Source organism: Pteropus alecto, unplaced genomic scaffold (assembly GCF_000325575.1).
Source record: "Pteropus alecto unplaced genomic scaffold, ASM32557v1 scaffold113, whole genome shotgun sequence".
Lineage (NCBI taxonomy): Eukaryota > Metazoa > Chordata > Mammalia > Chiroptera > Pteropodidae > Pteropus > Pteropus alecto.
The window spans coordinates 5,687,418-5,702,592 of record NW_006433949.1 but is presented as its reverse complement, the minus strand read 5'-3'; the positions used below and the strand labels follow the sequence as shown (position 1 = coordinate 5,702,592).

The 15,175-nt window shown below is 51.5% G+C and overlaps 2 protein-coding genes across 2 annotated transcripts in view; one reads left to right on the top strand and one right to left on the bottom strand.

Annotated features, from left to right (window-relative positions):
- RAB35 (RAB35, member RAS oncogene family) overlaps positions 1–3,305 on the top strand; it is a 17,838-nt gene extending 14,533 nt beyond the window's left edge. The window contains exon 6 of the mRNA XM_006908709.2: positions 955–3,305. Coding sequence (XP_006908771.1) covers positions 955–1,083 — 129 coding nt within the window. The 3' untranslated portion in view covers positions 1,084–3,305. The remainder of the gene's footprint in view (positions 1–954) is intronic.
- A 649-nt stretch (positions 3,306–3,954) lies between these two features.
- Positions 3,955–15,175, bottom strand: part of BICDL1 (BICD family like cargo adaptor 1) — an 81,432-nt gene continuing 70,211 nt past the window's right edge. Inside the window, exons 8-10 of the mRNA XM_015586850.2 lie at positions 13,955–14,085; positions 8,383–8,503; positions 3,955–5,432 (exon numbers count right to left, since the gene is read on the bottom strand). Of these exons, the coding sequence (XP_015442336.1) occupies positions 5,271–5,432; positions 8,383–8,503; positions 13,955–14,085 (414 nt within the window). The 3' untranslated portion in view covers positions 3,955–5,270. The remainder of the gene's footprint in view (positions 5,433–8,382; positions 8,504–13,954; positions 14,086–15,175) is intronic.

The following is a 15,175-nucleotide window of genomic DNA, read 5'->3' as shown; positions in this document are numbered from 1 at the left end:
CCCTACGGCCCTGGCCTCCAGGTTGCTTTCCTGTGGCTTCCAGAGCTCGGGCGGGCACCTGCTGTGGGGTGCACGCCCCACGCAGACCGGCTGAGCCTCCGCCGGGGCATGTCCCTTCATTCTGCCGGGCCCTCTGGAGAGCAGTGGGAGTCTGTGGGAGAAGAGCGGACCTTTGCCACAAGCCCAGGCTGGCTGCACTCACGGCTTTGGGAGAGTCTTTCCCCACGGAGCGTGGAGCCCAGAGGCCTGGGGAGGCCGGGATCCCCACTGCATCCTGGACACCGGGCGCCTCTGAGTCAGGCTAGGATCAGTGTGGGCCTTTTCACCTGGCCTGTGGTGGGGTCCGTGTGACCTTGGGAGGCGACTCCAGCTATTTAGGCTCCATATGTTCCTTCTGTAGATTGGGGTGGGGGACCTGCCTCCTGGGTTATGAATAATAAGTCAAGCAAATTGTGTCACTTCTCCGGCAGAGCGCAGGACAGGACTGTGAGTTGGTAGGTGGCATTCCACTGGATCCTGGCATCATGACGTCTTGGGGAGGTTTGGGGAAGGTTCTAGGCAGTATGTGCAGGGAGGTGGCATGGAGTGGTCAGGCTCTGGGTCCCTTTAGCCTGTCACCAGAGCAGAGGCACCTCTGCCTGTTTTGTCCTAAGATTCCAGCTGAAAGACAGGGGTTCCTTTGTCTCTTTAAAAGAAAGACTAGAAGGTGCTGAGAGACTGACTTCCTTCAGGACATAGCTCATTGGTCTTTGATGTTCCTCTTTGACCTTTATACTTTATCACTTCCTTCTAGAAAGGGTTTGATGATATACATAACAAAAAATGTATGAGCAGAAATATAAAGCTGGGCCCTTGGAGGCGGGGAGGCGGCCATGCTGGCCAGCAGAGGTAGCACAGCCGTGACAGGCCTCCCCGCTGGGTCTGAGGCCTGCCCTGCCTCCTTCACCCTCACAGATGTTCAACTGCATCACAGAGCTGGTCCTCCGAGCAAAGAAAGACAACTTAGCAAAACAGCAGCAGCAGCAACAGAACGATGTGGTGAAGCTCACGAGGAACAGTAAAAGAAAGAAACGCTGCTGCTAATGCCTCGCTCAGCCCCCTGCAGAGACTGCACTGCGGCCACTCCCCCAGCCCGAGGCCCGCGGGGCTCCTCGGGGGACAGTCTCAGTTTTGTGCCGTTATTTAAAGAATTCTCTCCACGTTTTTGTATCTGGAGGCGCCATCGGCACTTCCTTCCCTCCCCCTCGAGTACTAAGAAGGTGTTGGACAACTTGCCCTTCCCTTCTGGTGCCCCTGCCCCTTGGCCAAGGCGCCTGGGCCCAGCAAGGACGCTGCCAGCCGAGCGGACTGATTAACCAAGAGTTTGTACATAATGTATATTGCTTTAACCAACATGTCACCCTTGACCTGCTCTGGCTTTGCCTCCCTAATGCCAGCCTGCTGCAACAGACCCTCCCGCCCCATCCCATCTTACCGCCAGCAGCTTCCTGAGGAGACGAGATCACGTTCTAGCCACGTCTTTTGCCAACCTGGGCTGGTGGAGTGGGCTCCATGTTACCTGTTGTCTGCTGCAAGCCGTCGTCGACTTGTCTTTGGGTCTCACCCATCTCTAGGGCCTGTGCCACCTCCGTTCCCAGCCCAGCTCTCTTCCTTCCCCATCCCCTGCCTCTAACCGTTCTGGCAGCTGGGGAAGCCTGGCCTTGAGGTAGGCCTGGGGTTCCCATTAGAGGCCTGGCCTCGGCTGGCCCAGCCCTTTGGTTCTGCAGGAGCCACTCCTGCCCTTTGGCCAACAGATTCTTGTCCTGCCTTCTAGATGCCTCTGAGCTACAAACCTAGAGGGCTGTAGCTTCTATTTATACCAACCTGTTTCAGTTCCAACAGTAAGGCAGGGTGTGTTCATGCAGGGATGGGGCTTAGGAGCATTATTTTAACAGATAAAATGAAGCCAAATCAAATGAATTAAGTTCCTCACACATTTTTCTCTTCCTGAGGTTTGGTTGGCACAGCAGCAAAAGCTGTGGCCTCCGCACTTTGGGGCCAGTGTTTTTAGAAAAAGTGAATGGCTTCCTGTCATTGTGGGGCTGGGCTCTTGGCAAATCAGCTCTGTCTTCCTGGACGTTTCTTGGGAAAGGAGAGGGGGCCTCCCAACCTTATCTGTGTTGGCCGAGGCCTCCCACTGAGTTCCTGGGTCTTTGATGCAGCACCGGGCGCCTTCGACTGTGGGGAGTGGGTGCCAGGGGCTGCTGGACTATGGCGACAGTGCCTCTGAGCTGGAAGGCAGGCAGCCTGGGATCACTGACAACTGTTTTAGTACAGAGATAGCACGAGGATTTCTTAGGTGGGAAGGAATGGCAGCTGGGGCTGGGAGCCAGCCAGCTTTGACCCACCCTGGTCCCTTGGAGGAAAAACCAGGGTTATCTGCACTTGATTACTGTCCCCTTCCCTCCCCCTTAGGACACTTCATTCACCTTTCCCCTAAAAGGATCACGTAACCTGGGAATAATTTATTTCAACACCATGATGCGTTTTATTAGATTTCCTTTCCTAGGCGATTACCAGGCGAAGCCCTGATTGGACAATCACATCACAGATCACACTGCAGATTTTCCACATTAACACTGTTGATGGGTTTTTAATCAATCAAAACGGGGGGTTTCTTCTGACCTGTTTCTCCACTTCCCCAAACTGCCAAAACACCGTGGTTCCATGTGACAGGCCTTCACGTTGGAACGTGGGATGAGGCGGGGGAGTTCTGTGGGCCTGAGAAGGCGGTGCTGTGGAGGGTGGCTGCAGGGCCGACCAGCAGGCAGCCTTGTCTGGTTGCGGGGCCAGGAGCAAAAGCAGGGTCTCTGTCCTTAGACTGTCCTGGCTGACCATGGATCCTGTGCAGACGCACAGAGCTCTGGGCTCCTGGAGTGGGCAGCACACTCCACTTTAAGCATTAAGGTGACACCAGTGTGGCAGTGCTTGCAAATTCAAGCAATAAGAGGAGGGGGTCCTGGAAACTTCTAGCCCGGGCTAGAAACCATCATGGTTCTGGCACCTGGATGTCCAGACCCAGGTGGTGGGGTAATTTTGGTGATGACAGTGTGCCTGTCCCGCTGAGTGTTAAGTATGCATGAATGGGGGGGTGGGGGCAGGGGTGTCATAGGGCTGGACCGATGTGTCCTGGTGGACCTGATGTGAAATTTCTGTCAAACAACAAAACATTTAAATGGTTTGCTAGGATTATTTCTGTATTGAAAGTTTCTAATTATGCTTTTTAAAAAAAGTACTAAAAATAAAGGTTCAAGCTGCCAAATTTTCTTCCAGGGTCTGTTTCCTCTCTTCCAGCTGTGCTCTGGGTGAGCCTGCCTTCTTCCACCCATTGTGTCCAGCTCGTTTGTTCTGGTGTGAGTCCCGCACAGGTGCCTTTCAAGGCTCAGGGACACTTTCAGGAGCCAAGTTCATGTTCACCAAGGGTTGGTCCAGGTTGAGCTTCTCTGGTCTGATGCATCGGCTGGGAGCTCACGTGTTAAGATGCCAGGGGAAGCGCCGTGTTTATTCTCTGCATGCCCGGAAGGATGCAGCGGAAGCTTTGCTTGCAGTGATTTCTTCCTGGCTTGAAGTTTCTGCCCAGCCGTAGGGCCGGCTTGGGGCTTGGGACACAGTGCCAGCAGGGCCTGCCTGTAGCTGCAGCACTGGCAGGGAGCCCAGGCTGTGATGGGCACGGAGGTGGCGCCTTTGGTCACTGCTCCCCAAACACCTGTCAGTGACAGGATGCCTTCACCCGCTAGTGGGGGTGCCCCTTCCTGGCTGAATCCTCTGGCTAGGTCCTAGTATACGAGGTGTCCTCCCAAGTGTGCGGGGGACTCACTAGTGATGCCTCTTCATGCCAGCCAGTGGCGGTTTCTGAAAGATAAGCTGTGTTCTGACCAAACCACCCCTCCAGTACCCAATGACTGAGGCGGGAAACTCTGTAGAAATTCATTTATTCTTAGACTATTTTCAAAAGAAGCGGTGGTGCGCTGTGTTTCTAAAAATATGCCTTTATAGATTTATATATAATATGTATATTATAAAATCCATACATGTATTTACACGATTGCTACATACAAAATTACAGCACTGTGGTATGTACATATCTACAGGTACATTCTTTCTGCTCATCCCTGCTGTGCTTTTCCCAGGTGTGGGAGGAAGGTTATCCTTTGTGAAGCAGCCTGCGGGCTGGCTCAGCCCATGGCGCCTGTTAGGGCCTCAGCAGAGAAGGTGGAGTGGCTGCTGAGGAAGGAGCAGAAGCAGCAGGTTGCAGGATTCATTCTTCTGCAGGCCTCATGGGCAGTATCTGCAGGCATCCACCCCGTGGTGACAGTGCTGCCCTTTACGTGGAGGTGGCTGACCACAGACCTCTCTGGGGCCATTCTGTGGCCTAGACTTGCTTGGCTGAACCAAGAACTTGTATATGTGAAGGGAGCGGGGGGCCGTGGGAGGAGGACAAGACCCCTCGCAGCCCTGGCCCCATGAAGGGGAAAAGGCTGGCTGACTAAAGCCTGCAGACAGGCAAGGCCTGCACTGGTGGAGGCCGGGGAAGAGCAGTGGCAGCCAGGGGGCAGGCCCTTCTTTCTTCTGGGCTTGAGGTGGCCTTGGCCAAGCTGTGGTAGAGCCCACTGTGGCTGAGCACAAGAGAACAGCCCCAGCCATCAGGCCCCGCAGGCTGGGACTCCTGCCCACAGAGGTGCTCTTGGCAGAGGTGCGTACACGTGGTGAGGGGCCGCCTTCCCTTACTCCCGGGCCAGGGGCTGGGGGAGAGATGGAGACTCAGGCCTGGGCTTGATGCCCTGCAAGACTAGGCCTCAAGGCTCAGGCCAGCTGGGGCAGCAACAGCCCCCTGAGGCATGCAGAAAGGGCTTCCGTTTCCCGCTCCCCATCTTCCATAACAGGAGGGCAGCAGCGCCTGGGGTTGGCGTGGAGCCTCCGAGGCATGGGCCCCTGGCTGCTGGAGGCAGCATGAGCTCTGCTCAGCAACAGCGGATCCTGGGGAAGCCCAGGTTGGGCTTGGCTGGGCAGTGCGGACAGGGCTCCTGCCTGCCCCTCTGTCTAGGACAGCCTTCAGAGGACAAGCAGGCCCTTCAGGACGACTTGGCCCCAGTGCAGGCAGGCAGTGTAGCCATTGAGCCTGGCCCAGGGCGGGGGCCCTTGCATGCAAACACAGTACCCTGGGCCCTCGCCTGCACCCCCTTTCAGTCGCCTCCAGTCCACCCATCCTCGCTGGCCTGACTGTTCCCAGCTTAAATTTTCCTGAAGAATGAGAAGAGCCGTTTGCCTTCAGCGGTGCCGGGCTCGTCCCTGTGCCCTGCGCCGTGGGCCCTGGAGAGGGCAGCAGCAGGCCGGCTCTGTTCCTTCAGGTGTGTGTCCATCAGCTGCCGGTCAATGACCCTGTGCATGTCATCCTGCAGAGGGCAGAAAGGAGGGGGCTGAGCAGGGCAGTGACCTGGCACTGGGGGTGGGTGGGAGGTAACAAGTGTCAGGAAGGATGGGAGATGAGGATGAGAAATGAGATGAGTGAGCAGTTGCAGCCGGGGCTGCCCCGACCAAGAAAGCAGCGAGTATAAATGCGATGCCGGGAAACACAGGAGCCACGTGACACCTCCAGTCTCCTCAGGGCTTGGGCTGGCCTCTCCTCGCTAGTGTTATCCCTCGCCCGACCCCCTAGACTGTCAGTTCCTATAGGGCCAGAGAACGGCTGCAGCTAGCTGATGCCTCCCTGTCTCTCCACCCAGGCCACCGGCCCCACACAGCGCTCAGCCTCACCTGCCTCTCTGCCCTGCCTCCTGTGTCCCTTAAGGCTGAGTGGGTGCCTCTAGTTTGGTCCAGCCCCCAACCCCACCAGTGACCTGTTTGCCAGCTTTCTAGCCCAAGGGCCTGGCCTCAGGGGGGCTTCTGTCCTTTCTTCCTTTCAAAGTATTACCAGCCTGAGCTGCCAATGCCCACGCATCACTGGCAGCCATACGTGGCAAGGACAGACTCCCTGGGTACTGGCCCTGCCCACCCCAACCACCCATCAGCCCCCTACTGGCGAGGCTCCCCTCTGTGGCAAAGGCCTGGGCATCACTATCTTTGCGCTTGTCCTTGGCTTTCTCACTGAGGCAGCACCTTTCCCCTTCCACTTTGTTAAAGTTGCCTAGAAAATGCCCCCCTCACCCCAAGTCTACCTTGCAGGACATTAGCTTTTACTCCATAGAGGGGCTCTGGATAGAGCGGCTCCACTCTATTCTAGCTGCTAGATTCCAATTCTGTGCAAGACTCCATTCGACAAAGGTGTTCTGCCACTGACAAGGTATGAAAGCTACTGGTTTGGACATAAGCAGTCCTGTCTAGTTTACACCAGCGGGAAACAACAAGCAGCTGCTTGATTCCTTCCCCTTTGAACCCCATGGGCTCATGAATGTCCTGGTGAAAAGACCCCAAGCCTTGGGCTAAACCCTGGAGTGAGTTAGCTGCTTGAGTCTGAGCACAGGATGGGGAGGCCTGATGTCAGGGCAGATGGCCTCTGCCCTCTGAGCGGCCCCTCACTTGGCAAGGGCAGGAAGTGGGGCTGGCCAGGCCTCCCTCTCTGAACAGCTTGTCCATCACCTCCTACACTCTCACCCAAGCTCTCACCAGTGGGTGTCACTCAAATGTAAAGACCTTTGCAGGTTTCAGGAAATGAAGGGACTTTCTTGGCCATGTCACTAGATGGCATTGGCTGTGGACCTCTTGCTCCTCCCTTGCTCATGTCTTGCTTTCCTGCCTTCCTTTCCTCCCCACAACCCTCTTCACACTCGACTTCCTTCCTGTACCCCTCCCCCTCCTTACAGAAATAAGAGACACGGTCCCTACTTTGAGCATTCCAGTGTCGAATCCTCGGCACAGTGTCCTGAACTTAAGCACGTGCTCAATAAAATCTACGCCGTTAAACACAACATCAGGACTGCTAACGCGTCCTTCAGAAAGAAACCCTTTCCAAGTGCCAGTGTTTGTTCTGGCACATTGCGAACTGCATTTTTGATACTTGAAAATCTGTCAAGGCAATCCCATGGAATACATCACTTTAGAACATCACACACACACACACACACACGAGCTGCTCGTAATTCCAAGCCTGCCGTTACTTCTGTGGGTGAGACAACCCCTTCATGAGGAGGGGGTACACCAAGAAACCAGGGGTCAGCTGGCCGTAAGTGGGCCAGCCTGTTAATACTGGGTCACGTGCTGCTGTGTTCACTGGATGTGATGGTGGTGGGAGGAGGGAGGCAGGGGCTCGATGGCATGGCACGCTGCACAGAGATGGCACCGGACTCCGACACAGAACACGGTGGGCCATGAGGGAGACGGCAGGGGCAGGACTTCGATGGCATTGGGGAGGGTGAGTGGGATGAAGGGTCGGTCTCACCTCAAAGGCAGGAGGGCTGTACAACTAAAGCTGTTGATACGGGAACTGAGAAAGGCCACTAGATCAGAAACCAAAGGAGCCAGATAGTAAAAAGCCCTGAGGAAGCAAACTGTAACCAGGAGAGAAGAGAGAAGAACAGGAGCAGTAAGCCAGGGAGCGGCCAGCTGGCTGAGGAGCCCGTGACCAGCTTGGGGTGCGGGTGGGGGTGAGGGTAGGAGGAGGGTCAATGTTCATGCGGCCAGCCCAACAGGGCCCCTGGAGGACTGGTCAGCACCAACCTGCCCTCCGCGGCGGGGCTTGCCTGGCAAAGCCAAAAGTGGCTTTTCATCTGTCCGGTTAAGACTTCTTGGGGAGCAACATGAATGGTTACATCCATATCCAGAAACTGTACGGCCCCAACCTCAAAAAGCACGCACAGCCCTGGCCCAGTGGGGAGTCACGTTGGGCCTGGGATGGGGCAGGCTGCCTGGACTCTGAAAGCAGTGCTCCTGGAAATGGACACAATGACTCATTTTCTCCAGGCTTGCACCAGGCCAGTACTCTTTGGAAAAAGGAAGCTGGCCCTTGAGAAAGGGAAGGGCAGCAGCTGCCAGCAACCTGCGGGCTGCTGAACTATGTCCGCCTGTGAGTTTTCTGTCGGTCATATAGGGCTTCCTGGGCCCTCCACGTTAACAGCTGTTTTCTTTCTAGCTAATTTAAACAAAGCCATGACGACTGGCTGAAGGAGGCTCCTGTTCCAAGCCTGGAGGTCACCATACCCCCAAACAGCACAACCTGGGGCTCACAGCTCTAGTGAGCACCCTCAGGCATTCTTCCCCAGGGTCTGGGGGTGCATGAGCTCTGAATTTCACCTGGTGAAGACAGGGGTTACAGCTCACCCACGCGCATCGGACCCTCTCTTAACAAACTCTCCTTACACTCTGCCTGCGTTCAGATAACTCCTGGAGCCTCGTCTTCCCTTCCCTCACCTGCCAGGCCTCAAGCTGCTGCGAGAGGTTCAGTTTCTGCTGAATGGCATCCAGCAACTGGCTGTTCAGAGACATCATGTCCATCTTGCACTTGGCGAGTTCCAGCTCCACGGCGTTCTTCCTGAAAACAGACAAGTCAGGGAGAGCATGGATATCTTGGGTCAGAAGTATGTGGTTGTTTACCTAGGGCACCTGGAGTCCACAGGATGAGGAAACGGGCTCTGAGCCCAAACTCACAACAAATAGTAACTACGATGTTCGTTGTAGAGGGCTGGGACGCTTGCAACATGCTTTCGCAGACGTTTTCTCAATTTTCCTAACCAACTTGTAGGTGAAGGGATTATCTGTCATCCCCATCTCACAGAAGTGGGTAAGAGGGTAACACTTACATCAGGACTGGAACCCAGAGGAAATCAAAGATCTCACAGAACACTAAGGAGCTACTAAGCCTTTCCCAAAAAGGCCAGTCCTCGGGTAAGGTGGGGACCTTGCTCTCCTGGCCCCGCCCCCCCACCAGCAATATCCCCCTTAAGGGATCTATTTTAGAGACACACATGTGCAAAGGTGGTGAGGAGGCCACACAGTGGTGACCATCATCACAGCTTAGCTAATCATAGTAGCCAACAACTAGAAAACTGGTGGTAAATTATATGATGGAACAGTCACATGTAACAACCATGATGTTGAGTATTCACTGACAGTAGGGAAATACTCACGATGTATCTAGGCCTAGGGTAGGAAAGAACCAAAAAACAAGGTCTGATATGATACTTTCTTTGTAAAAGGAAAAATGCCTGTGTGTGTCTGAAGGTCACAGACAAAAGTGTCTACTTGGTTATCCCTGGGTGATGATTCCTGGTGGGTAACCCCTCACACGCTTTTGCATTTTGTATTTTCACATTTTGACAATTTCACATATTGACAATTTTTCACATTTTGACAATTTCAACATTGCTAAATCATAGTTCAATACAAAAGAAAGTTGTTATTATTATTATTATTATTATTATTATATGCCACCTCCTCGAGGAGGCCTGCCCTGAGCACCCGAGCTAAAATAACACCCTTATTATTATTATTATTATTATTATTATTATTATGGTAACAGGGGGATGGTATTAAGTGTGAGACTAACTAGGCAGCCTCTGCAGAGGAGGCACCGGTTGCCCAGCTGCCAAAACGTCTTCATCAACTGTTACCTTTTGCATTCGAAACGCCAAAAACTAGCAAAAAAGTGTCCTCGTTGCACAGGGCCAGCGACCAGTGGGTACAGCCCAAGGACTGCTAAAGGACCAGCCTGCAGAGGCCGCTCGGCTCAGGCCTCAGGAACGCCACCTGCACCAAGCTAATGGCCGGAAGGCGAGGCAGTTGGGGTAAAGCGTTCAGGCCATCACCTTGACCAGCATTTCCTCTCCGGCCTCCACTCTACGGAGCAATTAAGTCACCTCCCCTGACACTCCACTCACCACCCCAGAACGGCGCCCCGCCCACCGTCCTACAGAAGCTTGTCCGGGGAGGCCGCATCACTCAGGGGAGGCCGCATCACTCAGGCCCGCCCGCACTGCGGCTGCAGAGACAGCAGACGAGCCTGTCCAATGAGCGCCGGCGTCTCAGGTGCCGCAGGCTGCCCTATCACGCCCGCTGCCATTGGCCAGCAGCAAACAGCGGAAACGCTCCCGTGGAACCGGTTGCCATGGACGCCCAGCCGGCCACACCCTCGGCACTGGAACGTCAGAGCGAACCCCTGGCGCCCCGCCCCGCTGCAGCCTCCTGAGCTCCAGGGTGTCTCCCGACAGATGGCGCCACGAGCAACCGGGAGACCCCAGAATACGCTAATACCGCCGGACGGAGGGGCGGAGGGGCCGAGGTCCAGCGGCAGCCGTTTGGGAAGGGGGTTCTCCTTCCAGGGAGCCTCTGAAGAAGGGCCTGCCTTGCCCACCTCTGGATCCCGGCATCGGGCTGCATCCACGGCAACGTTTGCTCACTAGAGAATCTTGGTGCTTGTCATTCATGAGAAACACCAGACCAGGAAAGCCAAGCTGCAGTAACCACGGATCAATATATTAATCAATTTTGAAAAAGGGTATTTCAAAGGGCTAGAAGAATTCCTTCTTTAAGTGAAACCACTAGTAACTGACTCCTTCTTGTTTGTACAAGGCAGATAGCTAGCCCCAGAATTTTTTTAGTGAGGGCCTTTTACCTGCAAGGAGATAAAATTGTTACTAACTTTTCTGAAACTCTTCTATTGTATATAAGGAATGCCTTAAGATTTCTTGCAGCCCAGTGAAGAAAGTTATTTTTCTCGGGGGTTTTCACCCATAACTACCCATTAGAATCATAGGGTGGATCAGGGAGACTCTTTTAAGATGTAGCCCCAAACCTAGAGATTCAGACTGAATTATTCTGGAGAGGGCCTTGCCATCCTCAAAGTTGCCTGGAATGGAGAATCAGAGGTGATGTATATAAAAGCATCTTGTAAAACAAATAAGGTCCTATTCAAATGTGGTGTGGCTCCCCGACACATTTAAATGATTACTTAGGCCTGTCATCTCAATTCTTGTATACCAAGAATTTCATTTCTAAGGGATAGAAAAAACTATCCTCCTGGAGTGATCTAACACCCTCCCAAAGGTCAGCCCTGTTCAAAAGGGTCCAGGAAGGGCAGGGCCCTCATTACAGAGTCTCACTACTCAGGGAGGAGAATTTGTAAATCTGCTCAGACTTCAGGCTAACTGGGCTTCCTTTGACAGCAGGCAAGGAAGGACACGTATTTAAGGTTTCATGGATATTTGGTGGCCTCCTCTGTCACTCAGGTGCCAGGGCTAAGTTCCACCTATTTTAAGAGAGGGGACCTGGACAACTTCTTTCTTCTCTCCTGCACCCTGGCACTTTCTCGTGCCAGGAGGTGCTTGTATCTCCCACCTCCCATCTGATGACAGAAAAATGGTCAGAGCTTGATGTTCAGCTCTATTCTACTTGTCTAGCTGGGAAAAGGTGACCAACCAGTCTCTATTTCTAACTTCGTTCTGCTTTTTATTCCCGATGGGCTTCCATAATTAGCACCTCAATTTTATCATTTTATTCCCTGATTGCATGACACAGTTTCAACCTTTGTTATTCATAAAAGTATACTCCCACTCCAAAATCACACTCTATTTAAGTATTCACTAATTAAATTTACCAGGAATCCAGTGGCAAAGATTCCGAGGAAAGAGTAAAGATAGGGTACATAATAAAACGGAGTCACTTTAATCAAGCTGCTAAAATTATTCACATTATGAAGGTTGAGGCATGAGAAAAGACTCTATTCTTCCTTTACTAGCCTGGAAACGTAAAACTTTTCAACCTTCCAGTCCTGTGTCAATGCCTGGATATACATTTGGACATACACCAGACCTCCAGATAACCCTCCGATTATCCCCCAGACTACCCGACACCCAGTATCCAAGCCACCGGATGTGACCAGATCTACTGGCACCCATCCTCTAGACAGCGGCCCCCAACCTTTTTGATACCAGGGACCGGTGCTCCTATGAGAATCTAATGCCTGATGACCTGAGGTGGAGCTGAGGTGGTGATGGGGAGCAGCTGCAAATACAGAGGAAGCTTTGCTCACTCGCCCACTGCTCACCTCTTGCTGTGTGGCCTGGTTCCTAACAGGCCGCGGACTGGTACCAGTCAGCAGCCTGGGTGCTGGGGACCCCTGCTCTAGACAACCTGGCATTCATCACCTAGACCTGACATCTGACTGATAACTGTCCTGGATCAATCCTAGGGCTAAGTACGCAGGACTCTGAGAACTCTTAATTTTCCTTTCTTCTTTGGAACACCTCTAGGTTTTTGCCTAGCTATGTTCACAGTTTGCAAACTTTAAGGGCCTCGAAAAAATCTTTATCATTTATTTCTAGCCAAAGCCTCCAGTCTTTTTGAGTTCATTCAATAACATATAGGTTTATGAGCCTGACTGAGTGAACCTGATATAAGGTTCTGACCAGATAGAAAAGGGGACCCAAAGGTAAGACTAAGAAATGGAGATGATGAAAATGATTAAAGAGAAAAGAAGGGTGGGGACAAGTGTGTATGCAAATGAGAAGGGAGAAAGTACGGGGAATTTTAAAGTCAGAAATTAAAATGTCATTTTTTAAAAAAGGCATACAGTATCAAATTACAAATTGTTTCAAATGGGTTCCTTTCAGCTTCCTGACAAACAGCCACAGTGTAAGGGGAAAGAATATGGGGACAGGAGTCAGAGACCGAGGTGGCGGCCAGTGATCACTGGCTGTGATCTGGGGAAAATATCTGTTTCCTCATCCGTAAAACTGGTATTAAAAATTTCTGCTTCTTGCTGTGGCTGGGAGGATTAAAGGATGAAAGTGTTTTGGAAACAATGAAGTGATACACAAATGTTATTAATGTGTTGCAAAGTGCCCCAAAAGCGGATACATTTTTAGTACTTTTTATCTCCTTAACACTCAGGGAACAGGGTAGACTGAATGCATGATTAAGAAACAATTTACAGAGATATGGGGAATACATAAATATGTTTTGTTTATGTATTTCCAAATTTTTTGAATGTGAGAAAATGCATTTCTGCATTTCTTCTCTGTTAGAGAAAAACCCAAAACACTAAAAAATTACCCAGTTTGCTGGAAATACAGGGGACAGAGAAAAATGTTAAATGACACTTTGGAGATGCAATCACACTCAGAATGTAGAAAAACTATGAGACGGATGATTCGGTTTCTTCAAAAAATAAATGCGATGAGAAGAAAAGATGGAGGGGGAAGTGTCATGGACTTTGAGACATATCAACTAAATGGAATATGTGGACTTTGAAGCCTGATTCTAATCAATTATAAAAAGACATTTATAGGACGACTGGTGGGGGGACTCAAACTCTGGTTACTAGATGACATTAAGAAATTACTTTAAGTTTTTTCAAGTATGGTAACTGTATTGTGGTTGTGTGTTTTGCAAAATCTTTTTCTGGTAGCGATCTCTACTGAAGTGTTTAGAGAAGAGCTGCTAGGACGTCCTTGTGATTTGCGTTAACGGGGTGGGGAGGTGGAGGAAGTGGGCAGAGACAGGGATGTGAAACACTAGCCACACAGGATCAGTTTGGAAGCTGAGATTCAGCTTACGTTTTCTGCTTTTGTGTACGCTGGAAAATGTCCATAATAAAAGTAAAAAAACCCAACAACCTAAAAATAAAAAAACTTGAGGTGGATGTATATATAATGAAATTGGAAGGCTCTCTAAGATACAAGTGGAGAAAACAAAAACCAAGACATATAGAATATCATCATCCTTTTGATGTTTTAAAAAAAGCCATGACAACTGTATTTTGCATAGATGCCTGCATCTATACATAGGAAAAAGATCTGCAAAACATGCATACCCAACTTTCAACAGTCGTGTCTGTTTGGAGAATAACGGGAGTGGGGGTGAGGGTGGGTAGCAGGGAAACTCATGTTCACTTTTATATTTTTCTGCACGATTTAACTGTTAAAACTGAGCATATACTCATGTTACTTGCAATTAAAGTAAAATTAAACAAGTCATGCTCACTCACTTCGCGATGGCCTCATCCCGGTCCCTGATGGCCTTCTGAAGCTGCTCCTTTGGTTCCTTGTCCTCAGATGTCACTCTGAGTCGGTCTCGCTCCTCCTTCAGTGCAGTCATCTCCACACTCAGCAGTGTCACCTAACGGGAGACAAAATGGATGAACAGGGTGACTCCGCTGTTGCTGGCCTGGGGCATTTCCCTCCCAGAGGGAGAAAGGAGAGAGAAGCCCCAGGCCGGCACAGGGCCTGTGTGCCATGCAGGCTTGGTAGCTCCTCACTGTCCCCAGCTCTGACGGAGGCCCATCTCTCCTGGGGAGAGGATGCCACATGCCCAGTGGCCAGGGTGCCAGCAGTGGGAATAGATGGCAGCCATGGAAACAGATACCACATCACCTCCCTTTCATTTCAAGGCAATCTCAGGGAACTAGTGAATAAAGACTACCCATGCATCAGGGCTCTGAAATACTTTTTGGGGGTAGGGACTCAAGTTTGGTTTCCAGCCATCTTCCACTCAACATGGAGCACTGTTAGCCACAGGGCCTGAGACCTGGCTCTTATCTCTGTGACAGTACTTGAGGCAGCCTGGCTCTTCCATCTTCATTCTGCTTCCCAGATCAAAGCCACATGGAATTTAGACACCTAAATGATGTTATCACCTTTTACTCAGAACCCATTACCTTTTCCATGGTCCACGCCTCAGTGGAGTTTACTGGGAGTCATCCTCTGATGGTGGGTGAGGTGCCCTTCCTAGTGGCTCCCTTGGTGGCCATGGCTTGCCCTGCTCACTGTAGAGTAACCCCCAGTACACCTTGAGCTCTGTGATGGCAGAAAGTGTGTCCTATCCATCTGTACGTCTCAGCCTGACTGTGTATGACGCTTAATCGTAAAACACTTGTGCAGTGAATGGATGGTTGTCATATTTTGTCTAGTCATCATCCCCAAATCCCTTATCCTGGGGGCATTCTTGGTTGTGTGAGTCTTGGTGGAAGACAGGACATGCCCTCCTCCTACTAAAGAAGCCCAAAGGGGAGAGACACGTCGTTTTCTAGGCACCTGGGCATGGGTATGAGACCTAGACTTGCCAGGCACACCCCCCTACCTGGGACTACAGCTCTTGAAGGTACAGCAAAGCCACAGGCCACTGGGAAATTATTACATGGACAGCAGATTGTTGCCCCATTTCCTATGGCTCCTTCCTGCTTTGGAGATCAGTTCTCCAGCCTTCCTGC